The sequence below is a fragment of the Rhinatrema bivittatum genome, chromosome 6 (genome assembly GCF_901001135.1).
Source record: "Rhinatrema bivittatum chromosome 6, aRhiBiv1.1, whole genome shotgun sequence".
Taxonomy (NCBI): Eukaryota; Metazoa; Chordata; class Amphibia; order Gymnophiona; family Rhinatrematidae; genus Rhinatrema; species Rhinatrema bivittatum.
In genome coordinates, this window is record NC_042620.1 from 350641743 (window position 1) to 350666859 (window position 25117).

At 48.0% G+C, this 25117-nt stretch overlaps 1 protein-coding gene across 1 annotated transcript in view; it reads right to left on the reverse strand.

The window, feature by feature from the left end:
• The window catches only part of LOC115094735 (adhesion G-protein coupled receptor G4-like), a 225188-nt gene that overhangs the window by 95572 nt on the left and 104499 nt on the right, over positions 1-25117 (reverse strand). Inside the window, exon 4 of the mRNA XM_029607994.1 lies at positions 3889-3957. Within this exon, the coding sequence (XP_029463854.1) occupies positions 3889-3957 (69 nt within the window). The remainder of the gene's footprint in view (positions 1-3888; positions 3958-25117) is intronic.

Genomic DNA, 25117 nt, shown 5'->3' on the forward strand with positions numbered 1-25117 from the left:
TGCCAAAAAATAGGGATATCACAAGTGTAGGACCGTAGGACTAGCAGGGGTTGCCCGCAGTTCCAACCATATGGGTGCATGGTCGGAGATTATAATATCTCCAATCCCGGCTGAGGAAACCTTGGAAAAATAATGCGCGCTAACGAAAAAGTAATCCAGACGAGATTGAGTCGCATGCGCCCTCGAAAGATGGGAGAAGTCTTTTTCAAAGGGATGGAGCGTCCTCCAGGAATCCACTAAATGTAAGGTATTTTCCAGAAAGCTAAGTTCTTTACTGGGCTGTCCTGTGTGAGCCACTGTGGAAACTCTATCCCAGTCCGGGTCACGTAAAGCATTAAAGTCCCCTCTGACCGCCAGTACCTTATCTATATGGGAGAAGCAATTTGTGTAGCGCTTGATAAAAAAGAATTTGGTGTGTGTTAGGTGCACAGTCGCAACATAGTACCATTGGGACATGATTCAGCTCCGCTTCTAAGAGCAGATAGCGGCCATTTGGATCTTTAATCTCATTCGAAACCTTAAAGGAGAGATTTTTCCGAATTAAAATGGCCACCCCCCGCAGATTTGGAACTGGCAGATGCGAAGTGAATTGCTCCCACCCAGCCGTGGCGTAATTTGGTGTGCTTCCCATTGGTCAGATGCATTTCTTGGAGAAAAGCAAGATCCGCCGATTTCCGCTTCAGGGCTTGTAAGATTTTAGACCTTTTAATGGGAGAATTGATATTACATACATTCCAGGATAGCATAACAGGTCCTTGATTAACCATTTTCATATACAAACAGGATTAATAGAACATGACATTTCAATTTTAGGGGAGAGATGGCCGTCCCAGCATGGACCATCTCCCCAGCAATCGAACATCAGCTACTCGTAGACACTGAACAGAGAAGGTAAAAGTACAAAACCCACTCCACAATCCCCAGAAAATAATGATTGCATCCATAGAGACTAGTTTCTCCCACCAACACACCCAGTTTCCCTTACTCACCCACCCCTCCCATCCCGCAACCCACCACCCTTCCACCCATTTCCAAACCCCAGCCTCACTCCTAAGAGTACAATTAACCCCCCCAATTGAGATCACTCAGGATGCTAGAGAGTCCCACACCCCCCATCCAATCCCACCTCCATATTGTTTTGGGTTTTTTTGGTTTTGTTTTTTTGTTTTGTTAGTTGAAAGGATAAAAGGAACCCCAAATAAGGATCAAGAAAGGAGGGAAAAAAACAGGGTACCAAAAAGACAGAACAAACATGGTGCAGGCGGTAAACTAAGGAAGATGATGGACTGCCATCCTGCATTAGGATCACATAGCAATTGCCTGCTTGCATGTCCAGGCTTAGCTTGAGGCCTGTAAACTGTAGAAAAGAAAGTTTCTGATGTCCCCTGAACTAAAAGAATAAGCATGGCTGATAAGAGGCGTCCAATTATGCGATATAAAATGTATAACAGGCCCAAGGAAAACAGAGATGCGATGAAGAGAAACATCCAACCGGCCATGAATTCAGGAACAAGCGATGAAAAGTCACCACGTAGAAAAAACAAAAGGCTGACTAAAAAGAATCATCAGGGCTGCTCTCCCGCAGCTGCAGCTGGCCCGGCAAGAGAAGTGATATAATCCCGAAGTTCTCCCACCGCTGTGAACCAACGAGGACCACCTGGGGTGGATACCCTCACCTTAGCCAGGTACACAAGAACCGCACGCTGTCCCAGGTTGCAAAGTTGGGCACAGTAGGGAGAGAGGGTTCGACGTTGAGCGGAGAGTGCCGCCAAAAAATCCTGAAAAACCAGGATCTTATTACCTTCATATAAGAGAGCCCTCCCTCCGCGTACCGCCTGTAGGATTGCCTCTTTATGCGCGAAATTCAGGATTTTAGCAATGGTGATCCTGGGCTGGTCTTGCTGTGTCCGTCGCTGGCCTAACCGATGCGAGCATTCCACACGCAGAGGGCCTCACGCCGCGGGGAGCTGAAGCTCACGATTCAGCCAGGTCTCCAGTGTGGTTGAGAGATCGCGTTCACCAAGCTCTTCCGGCAGCCCAACAAACCGGAGATTCGACCGGCGAGACCTATTTTCCAGGTCTTCGAGCCAGTTAGTATGCTGTGCGATCACGGATTGAAGTTGAGTGACGTCAGAGAGCATGGTCTGGAGGCCATCTTCCACTTCTGAAATTCTATGTTCCACTTCCTGAAAACGCTTATCGTAGCCAGCGAGAGAGGTATTTAAATCGGCAATTTGGTTCGATAGTTTTTTGAATTCTGGCTCTAGGGCCACTATTACCGCTGCCCTGATATCACTGGAGAATCGAAAAGGCCGGTCTCATCCTCTGATTTCGCGTCCATAGGCCTCAGTTTTTCTCTGTCTCTCTCCTTATCTTTCTTTGCGGTGCTCATGGACATCGTGGAAATCTAAAAAGGTTTCCCAGAGAATGCCGATGATAGCACAGTCCAGGCGCGAGAGGCAAGCTTTGGTGGTCAGAGATGGGGCTGGATGGTTAAGCGGGGAGCCAGCAGAGGTAAGCTACATCCGCTCCCCTGCACAGCATTACGTGATCCTTCACAATGTACATTTTAAAAAATTTTCAGTCTAATTTTGAACTTCAGGTTGACCTAACTAGAATGTGATTGAAATAATAAGTGATCAAAAAGTCTCAAGATACCTGTGCAAATCCCAAGTATATCATAAAAAGCATTATTGGTGCAAATGGCTTATGTGATTTTTCATGCGTACAATGACCTTCAGTGACGATCTCAGCTTGCCCTCCCCTTCCCTCATTATTTTTTAAATAAGTTGTCCCATGAAAACTAACCACACAAAATTATACCTCCTGCTTTGTGTGGGAAAAGATTTTTGAGAAAAGTATGCATGCAAATAGAAAACCATGCCCAGACTCTGCTCCTTGGAACCCTTCTCTCAGTGCATTTCAAATTATGCACCTACAGAATGTGTGCACGTAATTTTACGAGTAAATCAGCCAAGCAATTTTCAAAAGGGCTATTTCTGCAAGTAAAGCACCATTTTCCTCACAAATGTTCCTTTGAAAATTACCCTCCCTATGGAAAAGTCCAAGTTTCAGTTGAAGGAATTATTGCCAGATATGATCAAAACTAAAAGAAAATTAAAGGAGAAGGAAGGGAGATCCAATGCTTTGCCAGTGAACAGCAGAAGCAATGGCCCAAGGGCTCTGGGAGTTAGGGTCTGTCCATTCCGGACAAACTTAGCACACAAAACAGAGAAAACTGTCCCAAGTGGGAGAAGACATGAGACATTTTGATAGTCATCAATATATCCCTAGCATCGACATTCAAGGAAGACAGAACTCCCAGCTGTAAAATATGGGTACTTCTTAAGTAACCTTAGCTACATCTGTATGTATCCTGATCTTATGCAGGAAAAATGGCTCCCCTCAGTGTTTGAAATATAAGGAGCCAGTCCTTATCCAGTTCTAGGCCTAGAATCATGATTAAAGTGGCAGTTAAAACAACCTGCTCCTCAGAGGGCTTCAGAAAGCTGCTAAGAGGCAAAAGTTCCACCTGTCCCTCATTCAGTTTTCTTCTTATATGGTGCAACATAACTGACCCTTGATAGAGAGGGAAACTGCTATGTGAGCAGCTTAAGGATTTCAATCATATACCTTGTAAGCATATCTGATATATAATGGAGGTCAGAGATGTTCATTCGTTTGAAACTAATGTGTTTTTCGGAACTAAAAAGCCAACAAGATTTGCACTTATTCTTCCCTACAGAAATGATTGGATTGAAGAAAGCTGATACTTTTAGTGAAAAATACCAAAATGAAATCTTATAATTCAACAGATACAAATTATTAAATAGGAATTAAATATTTTGAAAGTCTGGAAAGCACATAAACATGAAATTGTGACTCTACCGGGCTTGGATGGAGTCCTTTGAGTTACATTTTCATCACTTGGAGGTTTTGATTCTTCCCCTGGACCTGCTGAACAGAAAAACAAGCCTGTTAAAAAAAAATAATAATTTGGGAGCAGTGGGTGTGTCAGCCCAAATAAATCTCACAGAAAGCAAACCTCTCAAAGAGAGATACTTCTAAATAGGATTCTGTTGCATGGTATCTTTTGATCATACTGAGGCAGGAAGAATACAAGCTGAAGGTCACAGTTCCTCAGACTATTCCCCTGCTTTTCTCACCAAGGTAATAAACAGTGTACTATTAATTATAGATTGCACTGTACAAGTTGCTTTTACTTGAATTTTTCAGTTTTGTTTTAATGGCTATATAGACAGACAAATTGTTAGACAACTTACGCACACTAACATATGGCTGAATTTTCAGTCATTTATAGTTAGTATGATGATGAATAAGATGCTCTGCATAAATCAAGTTGATTAAAAAAATATTATTTTCTTCTGCTCATTCCTTGTATTTTGGTAGCTGTTTTTCTCTAAGCACCTTGATTATATACACAAGGGTTTATTCCATTCTGTTTTTCCATCACATTTATATTCGTTTGTTTCTTCAAACTTTTCAGTTAAAAAAATTACTTAATTTATATCAGGGATCTCCCTAGCATTAGGATAAGCAAAGGGTCATTCTTTCTTGTTTAAATTAGACAATTACATAGACTATTACTGGTCAATTTTAAAAGCCCAAAGCACACCAAAGTCAGGAGATATGCATATGACTTGTCCTGGTGTGTGCTGCACGTATTTTAAAACCTGCACAGGTACGTGCATATCTCCCGGTATGTGCATAAACATTTTTCTCACCAAAAGGGGTAGGGTGCATTCATGGTCTGGACTGCACCATGAAGTCAGTGCATAAGTAGTATGCAGACAAGAACATGCCAGGGTCCCCTGCCATGTAACTTTACTTCTGCTATGGACGGCGTGTAAGTCATGTAACAAAAAAAAACTAGGCTAGTCAGCGGGTTTTAAGGCTTGGAGCTAATAGGGTAAAAGGGAGGCAAGTTATCTATCTGAAGCAGAAAGCCTGCAAGGCAGTCCTTTGGACCGTTAGATGATCGAGGGGTTAAAGGGGCACTTAGAGAAGGCTATTGCGGAAAGATTAAACAATTTCTTTGCTTCTTTACTGAAGATATCCATTCCGGAGAAGGTTTTCATGGGTAATGATTTAGATGAACTGAACGAAATCATGGTGAACCTAGAAGATGTGGTAGGCCTGATTGACAAACTGAAGAGTAGTAAATCACCTGGACCAGATGGTATACACCCCAGGGTTCTGAAGGAATTAAAAAATGAAATTTCAGATCTATTAGTTAAAATTTGTAACCTATGTTACGGTGGGCGAAATCCGGAAGTGGATCCTTAGGCCGACTGACCCGAGAGTACAGTCGGGAGGCAGAACTCCCACTGGGCAAACGGAGCTTCACCTGGAAACCCGTGACTCCCCCAGAGGAGCTGTGAGAGCCCGGGTCGCTAGGACTTAGGAGTCTTCACCCTGGAAGTCCGAGGTTCCCCCAGGAGGAGCCCGTAGGAACCCGGACCGCTGGGACTTAGGCGAAGACGAAGACACCCAGGAGTAAAGTACAAACCGGAGTCGAAGGCAGGCAGCAGGCAAACAGTGGACGGAGTCACGGACCGGAGTCAAGGCAGGCAGCAGGCAAACAGGAGTCGGAGTCACGGACCGGAGTCAAGGCAGGCAGCAGGCAAACAGGAGTCGGAGTCACGGACCGGAGTCAAGGCAGGCAGCTGGCAAACAGGAGTCGGAGTCACGGACCGGAGTCAAGGCAGGCAGCTGGCAAACAGGAGTCGGAGTCACGGACCGGAGTCAAGGCAGGCAGCTGGCAAACAGGAGTTGGAGTCACTAACCAGAGTCAAGGCAGGCAGCTGGCAAACAGGAGTTGGAGTCACTAACCAGAGTCAAGGCAGATAAGTGTCAGGCGAAGGCAGAAACACAAGGCAAACGGAAGTCCAGGAACCAGGCAGGGATCAAGTCAGGCAGGCAAGCAGAACCGAAACCGGCAGGAACGAAGACAACGGCACTCCACAAGGAACCTCGTTGCAAGGCACTTTGGAAGGAGAAGTGCCTTGCTTAAATCTCCCGGTCGGCGTCTGACATCATGGGGGGCGTGTCAGCACATCCGGGTGCTGACAGCTGAAAACGCCGTTACCCGCGCGCGCGCGTTGCCCCGCTGAGGGGAGGAGTCTTCGGCGGCGTCTCCCTCGTGGAGACGCCGCTGCCACGCGGACCGGAGGGCCCTGGACCCGGCGTTTAGCAGCGCGGGGACGAGAGGTAAGCGCCCGGTCACTAATCTAGTGACTGGGATCGTAACAACCTATCATTAAAATCATCCATTGTACCTAAAGATTGGAGGGTGACTAATGTAACCCCAATATTTAAAAAGGGTTCCAGGGGCAATCCAGGAAACCACAGACCAGTTAGCCTGATATCAGTGCCAGGAAAAATAGTGGAAAGTGTTCTAAAGATCAAAATCACAGAACATATAGAAAGACATGGTTTATCCAAGGCAAGTCTTGCCTCTCAGATCTGGTTCTTTTTTTTTTAAGGAGTTAATAAACATGAAGATTAAGGTGAACCAGTAGATGTAGTGTATTTGGATTTTCAGAAAGCATTTGACAAAGTTCCTCATCAGAGGCTTCTAATAAAAATAAAAAGTCATGGGATAGATGGAGATGTCCTTTCATGGATTACAAACTGGTTAAAAGACAGGAAAAAGAGAGTAGGATTAAAAGGAAAATTTTCTCAGTGGAAAAAGGTAAACAGTGGAGTGCTTCAAGGAGCTGTATTGGGACCCGAGCTTTTCAATATATTTATAAATGATCTGGAAAGGAATACGACGACTGAGGTAATCAAATTTGCAGATGATACAAAATTATTTAGAGTAGTTAAATCACAAGCAGATTGTGATAAATTGCAGGAGAACCTTGTGAGACTGGAAAATTGGGCATCCAAATGACAGATGAAATTTAATGTGGATAAGTGCAAGGTGATGCATATAGGGAAAAATAATCCATGCGGTAGTTACATGATGTTAGGTTCCATATTAGGAGCTACCACCCAGGAAAGAGATCTAGGCGTCATAATGGCTAATACATTGAAATCGTCGGCTCAGTGTGCTGCAGCAGTCAGAAAAGCAACATAAAATTAGGAATTATTAGGAAGGCAATGGTGAATAAATCGGAAAATGTCATAATGCCTCTGTATCACTGCATGGTGAGACCGCATCTTGAATACTGTGTACAATTCTGGTTGGCATCTCTCAAAAAAGATATAGTTGCGATGGAGAAGATACAGAGAAGGGCAACCAAAATGATAAAAGGGATGTAACAACTCCCCTATGAGGAAAGACTAAAGAGGTTAGGGCTGTTCAGCTTGGAGAAGAGACGGCTGTTACGATTCTGTTCACGGTTGGGCCCGCAAGCAACCTCTCACTTCCCTCTTGGCCCGAGTGCCGCCGCCATTGCCGCTGTCTTTCATGCAGCAAGAGCGCTGCTGCTGTTGCTCCTCTCTTGCCACTGATGCCGCTTCTCCCAACGTGGCAGGGAAGCCACTGCAGTGGCCACCACCGATGTTGTCCTCCTCTGCGGTATGGAGCCGCCGACGTCCCTGCCTTGCCCTGTGGCAGGAGTACTGCCATCTGCCATCCTTCGCAGCAGGATGCCGCCGCTCTGTCCCGGCCCTGGCTTCTCCATAGGTTCGCAGCCATGCCTCTCTTCTATATTTAAAGGGCTCGTGGCGGGAAAAGCCCTGTGGCCCTGCTGGATGACATCAGTCCTTCGTTGTTTCTTCAGCCCTATTAAAGGGCTCTTCATCAGATCCTCGTTGCCTTCGCAAGGAGCTTATCTGCTCCTGGATTCTTTGTCTCATCTCTTGTTCCAGGAAAATCCAAGGTCCTTCTTCGCTTCTTCAAGGTCCTCTGTTCTTTGTGGGAGCTCCCTTGTCTTCATTCTGTATTCCTGGTCTCTTGATCCTGCATCCTCGTCTGTCCCATGTCCTGATGTTCCAGTCTTCTTCGGCTCCTGTCTTCAGATGTTCCAGTCTTCTTCGGTTCCTGTCTTCGGATGTTCCAATCTTTTTCTGTCCTTGTCTTCAGATGTTCCTGATCCTCTAGTTCCTGGTTTTGGATATCCCAGTCTTGTCTTGTCCACCTGGATTTTGCCTCCAGATTACCATCCTGAGTTAAGCCTGAATCCGTGTCTGAATCTGAGCCTGAGTCCTGTTCCCAGTCACTGGAGCCCTGTTCCGGCCTGGATCCTTTCAAGCGCTGCCTGGATTCCCCTACTCTTCCTGAGCTTCAGTCCTGTGCTTGTCCCGCTTTCTGCATGGTCCGTGACGAGCCTCTTCAGGTTGTGGAGGGCGCGCAGTGGGACAGCGTGGTCCGCAACCAACCCAAGGGGGGCTATGTAGGGCACACTGAGGGGCAGTGCCTGCTTGAGTCTCCAAGTGCCTATGTCTCATCCTAGTCTCCAAATGCCTATATCTCATCCAAGTCTCCAAGTGCTTTCGTCTCGTCCAAGGCTCCAAGTGCCTTCGTCTCGTCCTTGTTCCAGAGTCATCATCGATCCTCGACCTCTGTCCATCCTGTCGCACCCGCCATTCCCAGGAGGCAGGTCCAAAAGGGCTATTGAGTGGCTGGAGGGCTACCTCAGAGGGGGCAACAAAATGAGGATTAGAAGCCAAGATGTCAGAATTTTGATCCTTAATTGGAGACTTAAAATCTTAAAAACGCCCGACTCAGGCCGAGTTTCGCCCTCTGTCAAAGGGGCTGCATCAGGGGCTACAACACATAAATGAACACATACATAATAATAAATAAAATAAATAATAAAACTCATGACATATAACATATAAAATGGTAACATAAAAAGTGAGAAGATAAAGGGGCGGATTTTCAAAGGCCCGCGCGCGTAAATCCTTCCGGATTTACGTGCGCAGGGCTCTCGCGCGCCTATTTTGCATAGGCCGCTGGCGCGCATAAAGCCCCGGGACGCGCGTAAGTCCCGGGACTTTTTTAAGGGGGCATGACAGGGGCGTGTCGGGGGCGGGGCCTACTGACGCGGTGTTTCGTGGGCGGGCCGTGGGGTTTCGGGGGCGGGCCCAGGGTCGTGGCGTCAGCCCGGGGGCGTGGTCGAGGCCTCCGGACCAGCCCCCGGGACCGGAGGACGGAGCGGGGCTGCTGGCCGACGTGCGCAAAGTTAAGGAGGGGTTTAGATAGGGCCGGGGGGGGGGGTGGGTTAGGTAGGGGAAGGGAGGGGAAGGTGTGGGGAGGGCGAAGGAAAGTTCCCTCCGAGGCCGCTCCGAAATCGGAGCGGCCTTGGAGGGAACGGAGGCAGGCTGCGTGGCTTGGCGTGCGCAGGCTGCCAATTTTGTGCAGCCTTGCGCGCACCGACCCCAGATTTTATAAGATACGTGCATATCTTATAAAATCAGGCGTACTTTTGTTCGTGCCTGCTGCGAGAACAAAAGTACGCGCTCGCGCAACTTTTTAAAATCTGCCCCAAAGTGTATATGAACATACCTCTGTTATATCAAATAAAATTCATACAGGTACAGATGGAGTGTAATATAGTGCATCAAATGGTCTGGAAGATGTAACAAAATGCAAATTATTATAATATTAAAACAGGTCAGAGTATAAAAAAGATAAAAATTATTGATTCATTGTAAACAAAAAAGTAATGAAAAGAAAAAAGGAAAAAAGGTATTTATAGTATACCTCTGTGCTGGTGTTGTATTCAACATATAACCAATATGTTGTAATCAACTTTGTTCAATATTATTCCCATGGGCTGCATGCTGTGTACAAAAATGTTAAAAAATGGAATGTAGAGATTGACTCTCAATTGTAAAATATTGTAAAAAGCCATACTGAGTAAAGTGACAAAAATACAATGATCCTCTAAAAATCAAATAATGATATATAACATCTAAATATACTGACTTACTAGACAATAGAATATATAAAGACTGTGTGTAAATGACTTGAATAAAATCGAAAGTACTGGTAGCGTTTACTCTACGTCAATAGCAATAATCTGATGAAGCACACCACTTGCAAGAACTTGCAATCGTTAAGCCGCTATCTTAAACGAAATAAACAAACCTATCTATCAATAGTGAAACTTTTTTGAAAAAAACGCTGCCTTAGAGTGTCTACACTTAGGGGTAGATTTTAAAAGAAGCGCGATCAGCCTACTTTTGCTTGCGCATCAGACTCAAGCAAAAGTACGCTGGATTTTAGTAGATACGCGCGGAGCCGCGCGTATCCACTAAAATCCTGGATCGGCGCGCGCAAGGCTATCGATTTTGTATAGCCTGCGCGCGCCGAGCCGCGCTGCCTCCCCCCGTTCCCTCCAAGGCCGCTCCGAAATCGGAGCGGCCTCGGAGGGAACTTTCCTTTGCCCTCCCCTCACCTTACCCTCCCTTCCCCTACCTAACCCACCCACCCGGCCCTGTCTACACCCCCCCCTTACCTTTGTCGGGGGATTTACGCCTCCCGGAGGGAGACGTAAATCCCCGCGCGCCAGCGGGCCTGCTGCGCGCCGGGCCGCGACCTGGGGGCGGGTACGGAGGGCGCGGCCACGCCCCCGGGCCGTAGCCACACCCCGTACCCGCCCCCCAAACGCTGCCGACACGCCCCCGAAACGCCGCGACGACCGGGCCCGCCCCCCGACACGCCCCCGACTCGCCCCCCTCCGAAAACCCCGGGACGTACGCGAGTCCCGGGGTCTGCGCGCGCCGGTAGGCCTATGTAAAATAGGCTTACCGGCGCGCAGGGCCCTGCTCGCCTAAATCCGCCCGGTTTTGGGCGGATTTAGGCGAGCAGGGCTCTGAAAATCTACCCCTTAACTCAAAAACACACAAACAGCATCTGTCTTATAACACATGATGAACTCACCCATTCGTTTATTTGCAGTCAGTCACGTATCTTCACCGTGTATTTGCAAAATAAACTCAAAAGGACGGAACTAACTGAGTGCAGGGATTTAAACGCTGAAAACCATGCGAAAAAGCACGTCAATCAAGTAAAGGGGGAGTGTCCTCAAAAACTCCGTATGTGACAACTCACCGGGAGATGGCAACAAACATATGAATGGGGCGGATAGTTAAAAAACAAATCACAGCGAACTTTGAAAAATCAGTACGATGCATACAGTTTCAAAAAAACAGGGCTGACTCAGTGCAGGGATTCGAATGCTAAAAAAGCACTAAAAAAGTCGTCAATCAAGTGAAAAAAAGGGGGGAGGGGCGTGTCCTCAAATGCCGGAAAAAACGCATCAATCATATTAGGGGGGGCGTATCCTTACATGTACCCTATGTAACAACTCACTTTTATCTTTGAAAGATGTTTAAACATTAGATGCATACAATTTTAAAAGGACAGACTTGGCTCAGTCCAGACATTTAAATGCTGCGTGAAAAATAGCGTCAATCAAGTGAAGTGGGCGTGTCTACAAATACCCCGTATGTGACAACTGAAGGAAAAATCGCATTGAACATATTCAGGGGGCGTGTATTCAAATGTCGCGAATATGCCAACTCGGAGCTAACTTAAAAATATGTACTAATTATAAGCATACAATCCAAGCCAGAAATAAATGAAAACAAACTAAATAAATTTAAAGTATGCACAAACAAAAAACATCACTATTTATGCAATACAAAAAATGAATACATGCTGCTAAAAGATCATGCTGACCAATGTGTCAAACAAATACAAGAAGGCATATGGGAAAAAGGAATCTAATAGTTAAGTACGGACTTTTATTTGGTGTATCAGTAAAATAAATGATAAAAAATAAAAAAATAAATAATAATAAAATAAAAATTGTGGTAAATATGACCTATAAAAAATAATAAATAAGACAAATAGCCAACTGCTGAAGATTATGATAACATTAAGAATCTAGTGAAAATGTTACATCACGTAAAAATTAATAATAATAAATAAATAATTAAATAAATAAATAATATCTATGGATCATTAAATAAATAAAAATGAAGTGTATCAAAACATAATACTGAGACCTGTTAAAAATAAACAAACTCCTAAAAAAAATAATAAAAAAAATATAATAATAAAAATAAAACTACCAGACCAATATTGTGCAACTTTATAAGAACACCGAATAATCAACATCAAGATTTAAACCATACGGTTCTACAGTGTTAAATTCAAAAATATATTTTTGTTCTAATTGTAAAAGTAAACTATCTAGATCTCCACCTCGCCACTTGAGAACAGGCTGTTGCAGGACACAGAATTTATATTCTTCAAATTTATGATTTTGCTCTAAAGTATGTGATACCAAAGGTTTTGTTTCTATTTTTCTATTAATGCTACTCTTATGCTCTATTATTCTTTTATTAAATTGTCTTATAGTTTTACCAATATACATCTTTCCACATGGGCAGAATACTATATAAATGACGCCTTTACTTTTGCAGTTAGTAAAGCTATTGAGTTTAAACGTTTTACTTCTCCCTGGAATATTCAAAACAGTTGTTTTCATATTGACATTACAGACAGAGCAGTGGCCACATGGCCGATGACCTGCTGATCTTATATCTTGAATCCGTTTTTCCGGTAAAGCTGATGGTGAAATATGTTCTTTGATATTTTTCTCTCTTTTATTTGCTATCATCAAATTTTTATCTTTAAAATGCGGTAAAATTTGTAAAACCGACCAATACTTCTTTAAAATTTTAGTAATTTGGAACGACATATGGGTAAAAGTAATAGGGCAGACAATACGATCATTGCTTTTTTTATTTTTAGGTTATAATAAATCCTTTCTATCCTGTTTGACAGCTTTGTTAAACCCCTCCAAAATGTATTTCTTTGGGTAAGATTTATCCAAAAATCTATCTGACATTTCTATCGATCTTTCATAAAATGTTTGTTCATCGCCGCACAGGCGCTTCAATCTTAAAAATTGGGACTAGGGCAAATTACGTAAAGATTTATTATGATAACTTTCATAGGGCCTCATTTTCCATTATCGCAGTGGTAACGCATTGTTACCGCGTGCGATAAAAATCGGGGGCGTGGCCCATGCAAATAGGTGTTTTTTCGTGGTTCGCGAAACGTTCGCTGCACGCGCTACCATCGCGTGCGGCGAAACGGGTTCGCGTGCGGCGAAGCTGTTTTGCGTGCGGCGAAACAAATATCGCAGTACGCGAAGAAAAGTACAAAATATTATCGCGTAGCGCGCCGTTGCCGCGGTACGCGATACAAAATGAAACCAAATACCGCGTCCCGCGATAATGTGTCTGGTATAAAAACTGACTTCCTGCCCCTCCTCCTTTGAGGGTTTGGAAGGAGTGTTGGATAGAGAAGGTAGGTGTTGGTGGTATAGAGAAGTGGTTTAGAGAATTGAATACTGAGTGCGGTGTCCTGTGTTTCTGTTCTAATTTGTTTCCCTTTACCTTGTGTCTTTTGTAATCTGTGTTTGAGTGCAAGTTTGTCAGTCAACTGTTTGTCCATCTGTGTGGAGGAGGGGGAGGAGGGGGAGGAGGAGGAGGAGTGTGTTGGTGGTGGTGGTGGTGAGGAGGAGGAGGAGGAGAGAGGAGTGTGTTGGTGGTGGTGAGGAGGAGGAGGAGGAGGAGGAGAGAGGAGTGTGTTGGTGGTGGTGGTGGTGAGGAGGAGGAGAGAGGAGTGTGTTGGTGGTGGTGGTGGTGAGGAGGAGGAGAGAGGAGTGTGGTGGTGGTGGTGGTGTTGGTGGTGGTGAGGAGGAGAGAGGAGGATGGAGCGTGAGAGGAGTGGCAGGAGAGGAGAGAAGAGGGGTCTTGAGAGTAGGGGGAGGGGGAGGGGGATGGGGAGGGAGGAGGAGGAGGAGGGACGTAGGGGACTGAGGAGTAGGAGCAGGGACAGGGACAGGGGTAGTGGGAGAGATAGGCAGGAGGGAAGAGATAGGAGGGAGGGGGAGGGGGATGGGGTGAGGCAGGATAGGATGGCGGGAAGAGGTAGGGCTAGACAGGCAGGGCAGAGGGAAAGGGAGTGGGAAGTGCAGGGTCAGGTGGGGGGGGAGGAAGGGAGTGGGGAACCTGGGGGGGTGGAGAGAGAGGACAGGGAGGAAAACCCTCCGGAAGTGGCACCCCAACCAGGCAGCCAGGCCAGGGTCAGGCAGCGTGCCCTCAGGTTCAGCCAGGAGGACAATGACATGCTCATCGAGGGTGTCCTGCGCCACTATGCGCGGCTGTTTGGGAACCTGTCGGTGAGGACCAGCAAGGCAGCAAAGGCCGAGATCTGGTCCAGCAAAGCTGGGCACATACAGCGGCAGAGCGACATCCCTCGCACCGGGGAGCAGGTGGCCCACCGCTACCGCGACATTAAGGCCCAGCTAAAGACCCGCATCGCTGACAGGAACCAGTACCTGAAGGACACAGGCGGACGGTCCCCATGCCCCATCCGGTTCACACCAATGGAGCAGCAACTGATGGAGCGTCTGGGACCAGATGTCTTCGAGGGATTGCATCCCCACCTGGATACATCCCACCTCGAAGATGGTAAGCTGCCCTCTGGGCCCCCCCCCCCGTGAACGGTCGTGACACAATGTTTAGGCCAGGTTTCAGTTTCTGTTACCCATGTGCTCTGCAGAACTGTAGTGGCCCCCCTCCCCCAGTCAGCAAGGGGCAGGCAGCAGGGTGCAAGGCATGCTGGCAGCAGGGTGCAAGGCATGCTGGCAACAGGTCACTGTCTCCATGAGGGCCAGGCCTCAGGCCTCAGCCCCACCACCCATGCCATGAGGAATGTCTCAAAGGACTCAACTGTACTGTATATGCAGAATGACATGTTGGTTTTACATTAGCTGCCCCTGTGTGACATCACAGTAATATAACAGAACAGCTGTGTTACTGATGCAGTATATCCTCTTTCTCCCCAATCTTCCTACAGAGCCATCTGGTCCCAGGCAGCAGCCCTCTGATGACAGCTGGGAGGGCCCAGGCACAAGCAGGGATCCACCAGGGCTCAGGCGGCCGCCCATGCTGACGAGGCCATTCTACATGGACGCGGAGACACAGTGGTCAGAGGAGGAGCAGGAGGAGGAGGTGGCGCAGGCTGCAATGCCACCCCCAGGCAGCCCCTATACCCTGACCGAGGCCTTTGAGGAGTTTGCGTGGGGCCACCCTCACACTCCTCTGCGGGCAGCCATCCCGGGGAGCTCAGTGGGTACCCCACCCATCCCGGACACACCAGTGATGTCCCCAGTCAGCCCTGCACTGGAAGCTGGGCCAGCAATGGTCATGGGACATCCCCCTGGCCCGGAGGAACCGCCAGCAGCGCCACCTCTGCAACCCCAGGTGGAACCAGTGGCTGACGCAACGGTGCAACAGGTGGTGGTGGAGATACGTGCCCTGAGGCGAGCATGGAGGCAGCAGAGGCAAGACCTCCACCTACTGACAGCAGCGCTGACAAATGTAGGGAGCAGCCTCTCTGCAGCAATAGGCACGTTTAGCACCATCATGATGCAGATTCTGCAGCGGCTGCCGGACGTGCAGGCATCCTCATCGGCAACCTCAACGCCCCAGCCAAGTCCCTCAGTGTCCCGAGGCCGCAGGGGCCGTCCACCGAAGAAGCTGCCACCACCCAGTGGACCATCTGGACGTGGCAAGGGGCCCTGAGGGGACCAACATGCCCATAAATGGGGTATGGGCAGGTACACCCAATCAACACTGTGATGCACACCCCCACAGAGGGGCAGTGCCGTCGAGATGGAATAAGATGTCCTGCTGGCTGCTCCCTACAGAGGGGCAGTGCCGTCGAGATGGAATAAGATGTCCTGCTGGCTGCTCCCTACAGAGGGGCAGTGCCGTCGAGATGGAAGAGGATGCCCTGCTGGCTGCTCCCTACAGAGGGGCAGTGCCGTCGAGATGGAAGAGGATGCCCTGCTGGCTGCTCCCTACAGAGGGGCAGTGCCGTCGAGATGGAAGAGGATGTCCTGCTGGCTGCTCCCTACAGAGGGGCAGTGCCGTCGAGATGGAAGAGGATGTCCTGCTGGCTGCTCCCTACAGAGGGGCAGTGCCGTCGAGATGGAAGAGGATGTCCTGCTGGCTGCTCCCTACAGAGGGGCAGTGCCGTCGAGATGGAGGGGGACGCACCATGCAAAGCTCCCACCCACCTGCTCACCTGTTCCACCGCCATCCGCTGTGCCACTCTGCTGTCTGCCACCTTCTGTTTCAAGAGCTGCACAATCTGGCAGTGTGCTGTAGGATGACCGGTCTGCTGACGGCATGTTAATGCTGGTTGTGTGGTGCAATCTGTGCCTCATGTCTCCAAACGCCATGTGCTGCTGTGTCCTCCTGGGCCTCCGCCTGCTGCTGCTGCTGCTGCTGCTGCTGTGTCCTCCTGAGCCTCCTCCTGCTGCTGCTGTGTCCTCCTAAGCCTCCTCCTGCTGCTGCTGCTGCTGCTGCTGTGTCCTCCTGGGTCTCCGCCTGCTGCTGCTGCTGCTGCTGCTGTGTCCTCCTGGGTCTCCGCCTGCTGCTGCTGCTGCTGCTGCTGCTGTGTCCTCCTGGGTCTCCGCCTGCTGCTGCTGCTGCTGTGTCCTCCGCCTGCTGCTGCTGCTGTCTGGTCCTGACCCTTCACTGCTGTAGCCTGAACCTTCATGTGTTTGCCTGCTGCCTACATGCTGAACCGCTGGGTACCTTGTCTGCTGGCTGGCCTGTCAGGCTGTCCTCTTTCAGTGCACTCTTTCAACATGGACTGCCTGGGGCCTGGACTTTCACTCTGCTGGCTGGCCTGTCAGGCTGTCCTCTTTCAGTGCACTCTTTCAACATGGACTGCCTGGGGCCTGGACTTTCACTCTGCTGGCTGGCCTGTCAGGCTGTCCTCTTTCAGTGCACTCTTTCAACATGGACTGCCTGGGGCCTGGACTTTCACTCTGCTGGCTGGCCTGTCAGGCTGTCCTCTTTCAGTGCCCTCTTTCAACATGGACTGCCTGGGGCCTGGACTTTCACTCTGCTGGCTGGCCTGTCAGGCTGTCCTCTTTCAGTGCACTCTTTCAACATGGACTGCCTGGGGCCTGGACTTTCACTCTGCTGGCTGGCCTGTCAGGCTGTCCTCTTTCAGTGCACTCTTTCAACATGGACTGCCTGGGGCCTGGACTTTCACTCTGCTGGCTGGCCTGTCAGGCTGTCCTCTGTCAGTGCACTCTTTCAACATGGACTGCCTGGGGCCTATGCCTGTCTACTCATTGTATACTGACCAGCGGTAATCTATGTATTACAGTATCCAAGCTATTGGGGTGCCACTTCCTGTTCCTAGGTAATCATGCTTTGCCAGTACTGATAACACCCACTACCTGCATATGTGTGAATACTGCTGATGGTGGAGTGATGTAGTCCGGATTTGGATCCCTTTGGATCCATTAGCTATCTAGTACTTGCAGATAATGAATACCTAGGAACATCAATTGTATGCTGTTACTGCTCACATAATACTTGACTATACCCTGCTGAATGTTGTCAGGAATAAATATCCTGTTTAACCTGCCACCTATTGTGTCGTTGTTATGTTCCTAATGTGCTGTTGGTGTCCCCCCGCCACACCTTGCATGCTGTATCCCACATTGCAGCAATACAGAGTGTCCAAACTGTCCCCTGGCTGAGGGTCACTATTGCTACATGTGCACCTGTCTGCCACATACCTTACAGAGTCAAACATAGGGCAGTACCAGACATGTCCCTGACAGTAGAAGAGGTATTGTTCCTCAGTACAGGGAATGCACAGTAATGGAGTCTGCTGATGTATGCCAGCACTCCTGATCTGTGAGGAAAGGGGAAGAGGTGGGCAGCTATGTCTTGCAATAGCACTGCTCATGTCATGCACTGATGTTGGTGAGGAGGCCAGACATGGATATCTGACCAGGGTTCAGTATGGTACCTATCTGTGCATGACCCACACCATGTAAGTAAGGCGAACTGATGCTAAGGTACTAGCCAACGTTGCTTCCTAGATGGTCTCTCACCTATGCAGGTAACTGGATGATAGCATCCAGCACTGCTGGGTGACTGACCGAGAGGTTGGCATGCACGACATCCATGATAGTGGTAGGGCATGCACACTCTTAATTTCCAGGCACCATTGGCATACAATACTGTGTAGGCCTTTCCAGCTGTACATGCGAAGCATGTACCGTGTGCAATCCCATATATCGTTGTGCATCCCCACCATGGCAGCATGGTTGTGTGCCAGGAACGCCATCCTATGGGCACGCTTATAGCATTAAGGTTGTGGGCCCCTGACAAGTGTGGGAGGGGAAAGGTAATGTGGCTATCTGCATGCTGTGTATTACAGCAGTTGCACAGACTGTCAGCAGCCAGCTAAGTGGGCTGTTAGTTGTACAGAGAGGGGACAATATTAATGGCAACATGTCATACCTGTGTACAGGGTGCACACAGTGTAACACATGGTTAACAGCCCTTAAGTGTGTTTAGCGGGTGTCCATGTGCACACTGATGTGGTGACTGCTGTTGTGCAGTCACTGTTACTCACCCATGTAGGATTTTGTGGGTCTGAAAGGTGCAGATATCACAACAAGGGGTCCCCATCCATAGTGGCACACATCCCTCTGGTGCCATCTCCTAGCTGTGGGGTGTGCATGGCTCCTCCATTACCTGTTCCAATGGTGGACATGGCCCACCATCTGATGGCCCACACTGTGTGGTCCACAGTCCTACAGTGTCTTCACATATGTAAGGTCACTACACACACATATGCCAGCCACTCACCAAGGTGGACTGTCCTTGGTGATAGGGCATGTTGATTGGCTAACCAGTACAGGGCAGTCACAGGTATCGGTCAGTTGTGACAGATATTTGTTAGACATAACTGTCCCTCAACAGTGCAACAATCATTCACATGCTGCAGAACCCCAGTGGACTTTCCTTCCTACAGGTGTGCAGTTGCGACAGTTACAGGTGAACAATGTTGCTCACACATCATTTTCAGCAGACATTTAACACAGACTGTGTGACCTGTGTCACCATCATGTTATGTAGCCACCTCACACCCATTGTGCCACAAACCCTGTCGTGTAGCTCCTGTACCTGCAAGCCTTTTTTGAGGGACATAATGTGGATGGGACGCCTACCCTCCCAACGTACCAATATGGGTGCAGCTATGTCACGCGGAGGGACATGTAGGTCCATGTGTGGCCCTTATTCCCTATATGCCTGCACACAGCGCAGTTAGCAGTACTGGTACCACCACTGTGCACCAGCTCCTGTGCACTACATACTTGGGAAGCAAGGTAAAGGGGTCTCCTACACATATGGCCTGTCAGGCAGTGCCACAGGTCATTCAGCATGTGGAAACAGTAATGTTCTGCTGATAATGATGTGTGTGCCACATTGGTTAGCTGTCACCGTCTGACTGACCAGCACACCTGTAGGGAGGGAGGTACACTGGGGTTCTGCAGCATGTGAATGATTGTTGGCCTGTTCTAATTCAGTAGATTATAATGAAGATCTGTATCACTGGGTGTCACACACTTCTGTACTCATGGCATTACTAAGGACTCTGTTGGTGCAGCCATGGAGGACACAAACCATGACTGATGGTTGTCCACTGTACGTGGACATCAGGAAGCTGTCACCTGTCGAACGCTTGCCATACATGGTGTACAGTGTTGCCTCCATGTCCATGGCACTGTGTGGCCTGTGTATGCACTGAGGCAGAGGCCAAGTGCAACAATGAACACTGTGTTGGTATTTGTCAGCGCCCTTAGGCACATCTTGCTTCACTGACACATTCCACCTCATTAAGAACAGGTAGCCATGTCAGAACATACAGCATATACCGTGCAGCCTGTTTAACGTCTGCATACCCAGCTAGTGGAAACCAGGACCATACAACTGTGGTGCAGCAGGTAGCACAATTGTTAAGGATGCACATGTGCTTGGCCAAGTGTGAGGTATTTGAACACTGTGAGCAGCCATGGCAGGGGCTGATGGCACCGTTGGCCCTCCTTATATACCCTTGTGGAAGACATCGCTGGGTGCAGCCAGGTCACATGCTGCCAGACGGGTGCACCCTCATAAGGTCCAGTACCTGTAGGCTCCAGGTGTACATCTGCATGGGATCATGCTTGAGGGCCAAAGCAAGAGTGGATGGTGGTGAGGGGGGGGGGGTGTGTGTAATGCAGAGCCTAGGTACCACCTGTACCCCGAGATGCCATCCTGGTATGGGGTGCTGCAGTGGGCAACACCATCATTGTCAGATAGTGGCAACACAGCAACCTGTCCCAGTCACACAAGCTGGGTGGGATGGGTTTGCATATCTTGTGGCCAGACTGGGGGGGAGGCATGGTTATGGTCAGAGCGCAGACCAATCCTCAGCCCAATCGGTCACCTTCCTGCCCTGTGTACCATTATACCGTACAGTATGAGGGCGACAGGCCACTGTATCCTACATACTTTATGAGCCACACATGCTTCCAGTATGGGGAATCCTTTATTTATTGTAATTATTTATTTCAGTTTGTTATATCCCAACATTCCTGACAATAGTCCCATCATGCTGGTTCACATGACACAGGAGTGCAAAATAAGCTTACACTTGAACAATAGTGCTGAAAAAGCTGTTACATGTAACAGCGGAATATAGAATATGGAGTAAGAAGGCAACATATGAAAAGGAAAACAAGATAAGTATATATAATCACATTGTAAGAGGTGGCTAATAGTCATATTTATGGTGAGGTGTGTTGACTGTTAGGAGTTAAATAATAGTGGAGTTATGGACAAGCCTGCATGAACAGCCATGTCTGGCGTCTCCATAGATGATAGGGTCAGCCATTAGTTTCTCACCCTGCCTGACACGCTGTCCTCCCCATCACATGCCAACAGTCAGGCCATCACCTTTGTAGCCAAACATGCGTAAGGTGGCTGGGTAGCCCCAGCCCACAGCTCCGTGCAGCCAGCACTGCTGACACTTTCTTCAGGTGAGATGTCATGACAGGAGTATGTCCGGCCTGCATTAAATGGTGGCTGTGTGTCCCAACAGGGGCCATCTATATCATGAGGGGTCTGACAGCATGTGTGTGTGCTGCTTCCAGGAGCATGCATGGCCAGGTAGCTCTTCCTTGCTGCTGAGGTGCACTGTGTTGCTGAGTAACTCCATCAGATAATGTGTGCCATATCTGGAATGACACAGGTGTGTGGTACACCTTGGATGGCAGAAGTGCACTGCACAGCAACCCAGAGTATGTAGCACGTGCTCAGCCCAATGGCACAGAATAGGTATCACACATACGGCACCTCAGCAGAGGCTTGAGGCAGCGCTTCCCCACCCTATTATGGCCTACATCCTCTGTGGCAGGCCAGCACCCCACACAGTTATTGGGTGGACACACATAGCAGGTGAAGCACGTAGCAGACTGACAGGAGCTCTGCACACTAACCTATGTCCTAACCCATCGGTGGGCAAACAGGCCATCTGGGGCAGGGGTCTGCCCCAGGCCAACCTTAAAAGTGTGTCTGTATAAGGTGTTGGCGAACCTGGCTGCCCCTGAGTGTGTTGTCATGCCGTCGTGCACGCGCACATGGGGGATCAGGTCTGAGGTCTGGAGCTATAGCCACAGGTATTCCATGGCGAAGAGCCACATTATGGAACACACAGCAAAGCAGGATTATTTGAGCAACCTTGGGGGGGGCATACAGTAGGGCTCCCCCACTCTTGTCCAAACATCGGAAGCGGCTCTTCAAGAGGCCGATGGTACGTTCGATGACCATGCGGGTAGCAGTTAAGGACCGATTATAGGCCAGCTGTTGTGCTGTGGCAGGCTGGGGGATCGGGGTCATCAGCCAGGGCCTGCATCCATAGGCTGCGTCTCCTGTAGCAATGACATAGGGAACAGATTACACATACTTATGTTTCTGTCCCATGGGTGTATGTGCTCAATACATACAGTTGAACCGGATGGCACGAGGCAGCCCATTCCTGTTTCCCTACACCTTATGTGTGTCGTGTCAGGATTGCTTTGGCACACAGCTGGTGTGTGGCTATTAGGCGTTATAGCACGTGAAGGGCCCCTAAACAGTGAGATGTATGTCAGCTCTGTGTATGCAGTTGGTGCATTACACCACTGTCCTGACATCCCGGTGTCTAAATCATATGCAGTATGCACTCCAGGCATTGTGTACTGACATATGTGCTCAGGTACACCTTCTCTGTCGGTATGCCTACCCAACAACATACATGGTGTCAACTGGCTGCCCCTCAATGTGCACAACTGAGTAGAGATGTTCATGCAAGGTCTCAGGAACGTCAGGGGCTCACTAACACCTGTGGATGTGAGCTGCTCTTACATGACAGGTCTCAATTCATCTTGCACACTGCCAGTAGCCATGGCTACACCCAATATGTGTAGGCTGTCCACCTGTGCAGTGAGGTGAGCAAGCCATGCCACATACAAGGCATACTGCATAGTTTGTGCTTGGCAGCCAATGGTACATGGTTGGGTGCCTGAGCCATTACACCACTTTCAGTAACACAATGTCCCACTCAGGTCTGTTGTGATGGTGACCTGTGACTCCATCACAACAGGCATCTACATCACCTTTGTGTGCCATTACAGAGATGACCCTTGCAAAAATGTTATATGTATGTTAATGTGGATCTTACCTACAAGCCAACCATCGCCATACAGGCCATCTTCGAATTTGCGAAACAGAGCTGATTGCCTGAGTACGAAGGCATCGTGCGCTGACCCCAGGAATCTGGGCATCACCGAGAGGATCCGCATTCCAGCATCACACACCACTTGCACGTTGAGGGAGTGGAACTGCTTCCTGTTGCGGTAGGCTGCCTCCGTCTCACGGGGTGGAACGATGGCCACATGGGTGCAGTCAATAGCTCCAATGACATTCGGAAAGCGGGCAACAGCATAGAAACCACGTTTGAGGTCCATCAGGTCCTGTCTGTTGCGTGGGAATGCTATGTAGCGAGGCATGCGGTCCATAACAGCTGCAATGACCTGGTGCAGACACCGGGAAAAGGTGCTCTGTGACATGCCACCCACAACAGCTACCGTGGATTGGAAGGAGCCACTTGCTGTGAAATGCAGGGCGGCCAAGAGTTTGGTCAGCCCGGGGATGGCACGGCTCCTTCAGGTTTGGGCCTCAAGGGCACCTCGTATGTCTCCATATAGTTCCATGATGGCACGAGTGCTGAGGTGATATCTGCTGATGACTACATCCTCTGGCATTCCCAGCAATGAGGTTCGTGGCAGATGGATCCGATGCCTGTAACGATGGCGACGTCGACCAACGTCCTGGCGTCTGCGTCTGCGTTGGGCCTGGTCAGCCATGGCGTGCACCTGCCCCATACACTGTGAATGTGTGGAGCAGATTCACCTACTAAGAACAGGCCTTTTTATTGGCCAGCTCTACATTTGTAGGTCTATGGGGATTGGTTTGGCAAATTTTCGTTCAACGCGCTATTAGCGCGCTGCGCGCTGTGCGCCGCGATAGACTGTATCGCATTTGAAAGGGTTGTAGTTATTGGCCGCGTTAGGAGCCGCGCTAACACCGCCGCGGGTTTCGCGCCACGCGATACCTCCTCCCTACTTTACATTTGCCCCGCCCCAACTCCGCCCCCTGAATACATTATTCCATTTTTGCATTTGCGAACCGCGATATATGCTTGTTATCGCGGTTCGCGAAGTTAGCGCAGGCGGTACAGCCGTATCGCGTGCGGTAAATCTTTGGAAAATGAGGCCCATAATGTAGTAATTTGTTTGTATCTCGGTTTTCTAAAAATGTCTGTTGAAAATGAACCATCCTTAAAATTCACTAAAACATCTAAAAAAGAAATACATCTGGAATTAAAAGCTAAAGTGAATTTCAAATTAGAATCTCGTTCAAATTTTGCTACATACAAATTGGCTATTGAAGGAGCCATAGGAGATCCCATGGCTACTCCCTTGAGTTGTTTATAAAACTTCCTATTGAAAGCAAAAAAATTAAATTTTAAAGGAAACTGCCAATTCCATCAAAAAATGATTAGGTACTCTTTTGTATTGGTTGTGTAGTAAAACTTGCTGTAAAATAATATCCAGGGCTGCGTCTTGTGGAATGTTGGTGTACAATGATTCAATATCCATAGTTACCATTAAAATGTCATCCTTAAAATTCTTAAAATCATTTAAAAAATTGATAAAATGTGTAGAATCTCTTAAAAATGACAGAATCTTCTCTACCTGTGGTTTTAAAAATTTGTCTAAAAAAATCGCTAAAGGTTCAAGGAGAGATCCATTCGCTGAAATAATAGGTCTGCCAGGGGGATCTGTCTTAGATTTGTGGATTATGGGTAAAATATAGATGGTAGGTGTGGTTGGATGTGCAACTGTTAAAAAATTAAACTCTTTGCTTGTAAGATACCCTCCTTCTTTAGCACTTCATAAAAGGCTGTCAATGTCCTTTTTTATGACTGCAGTGGGATCTTTATCTAAAACCTGATAAAAAAACTCGATCAGACAGTTGACGATCAATTTCTTGAACATATTTATCCCTGTCCATAATAACTATACTACCCCCTTTGTCTGCGGATTTAATTACTATTTTGGTGTCTTTCCCCAATGATGTTAATGCCATTTTTTCTTCTTTTGTCATATTATGGAAACATTTCCTTGAATTATTCTGCTGTTCCATAATTTGTAAATCATTTAATATTAGCTTCTCATATGTTTGAATTACAGGGTTAGGAACATTATTCGGTATCCATTTGCTAGGTTTTTTTACAATAGAAAATTCTTGATTGGTGGTAACTTTGTCCGAGAAAACATCCATAACCTTGAGTTTTCTAGTAAATTTGAAAAGTTCTACGCGTGTTTTAAATGCGTTATATGTGGGTGTGGGAACAAAAGATAACCCTTTTTGGAGTGCTCTTTTTTCAGATTCTGTGAGTATTCTAGAAGATAAATTCAAAATGGCATTGTTTTCATTGGGCAAAACTTGAGTAGATCTATCTATTAATGGTAATTGTATGGTTTCTGTTGAAAGTAATTGTTCATGCCTCTTCCTCTTCCTCTCCCTCTCCCTCTCCAGTTTCCTCGACCCCTTAAAAAAGGAGTATCCATTCGATTAATGGGTGTATCTTCTTTTTCAGAATTTCTTCTCCATAGTTTGTTCACTTCAAAAGCCCTAGTCATTGGTC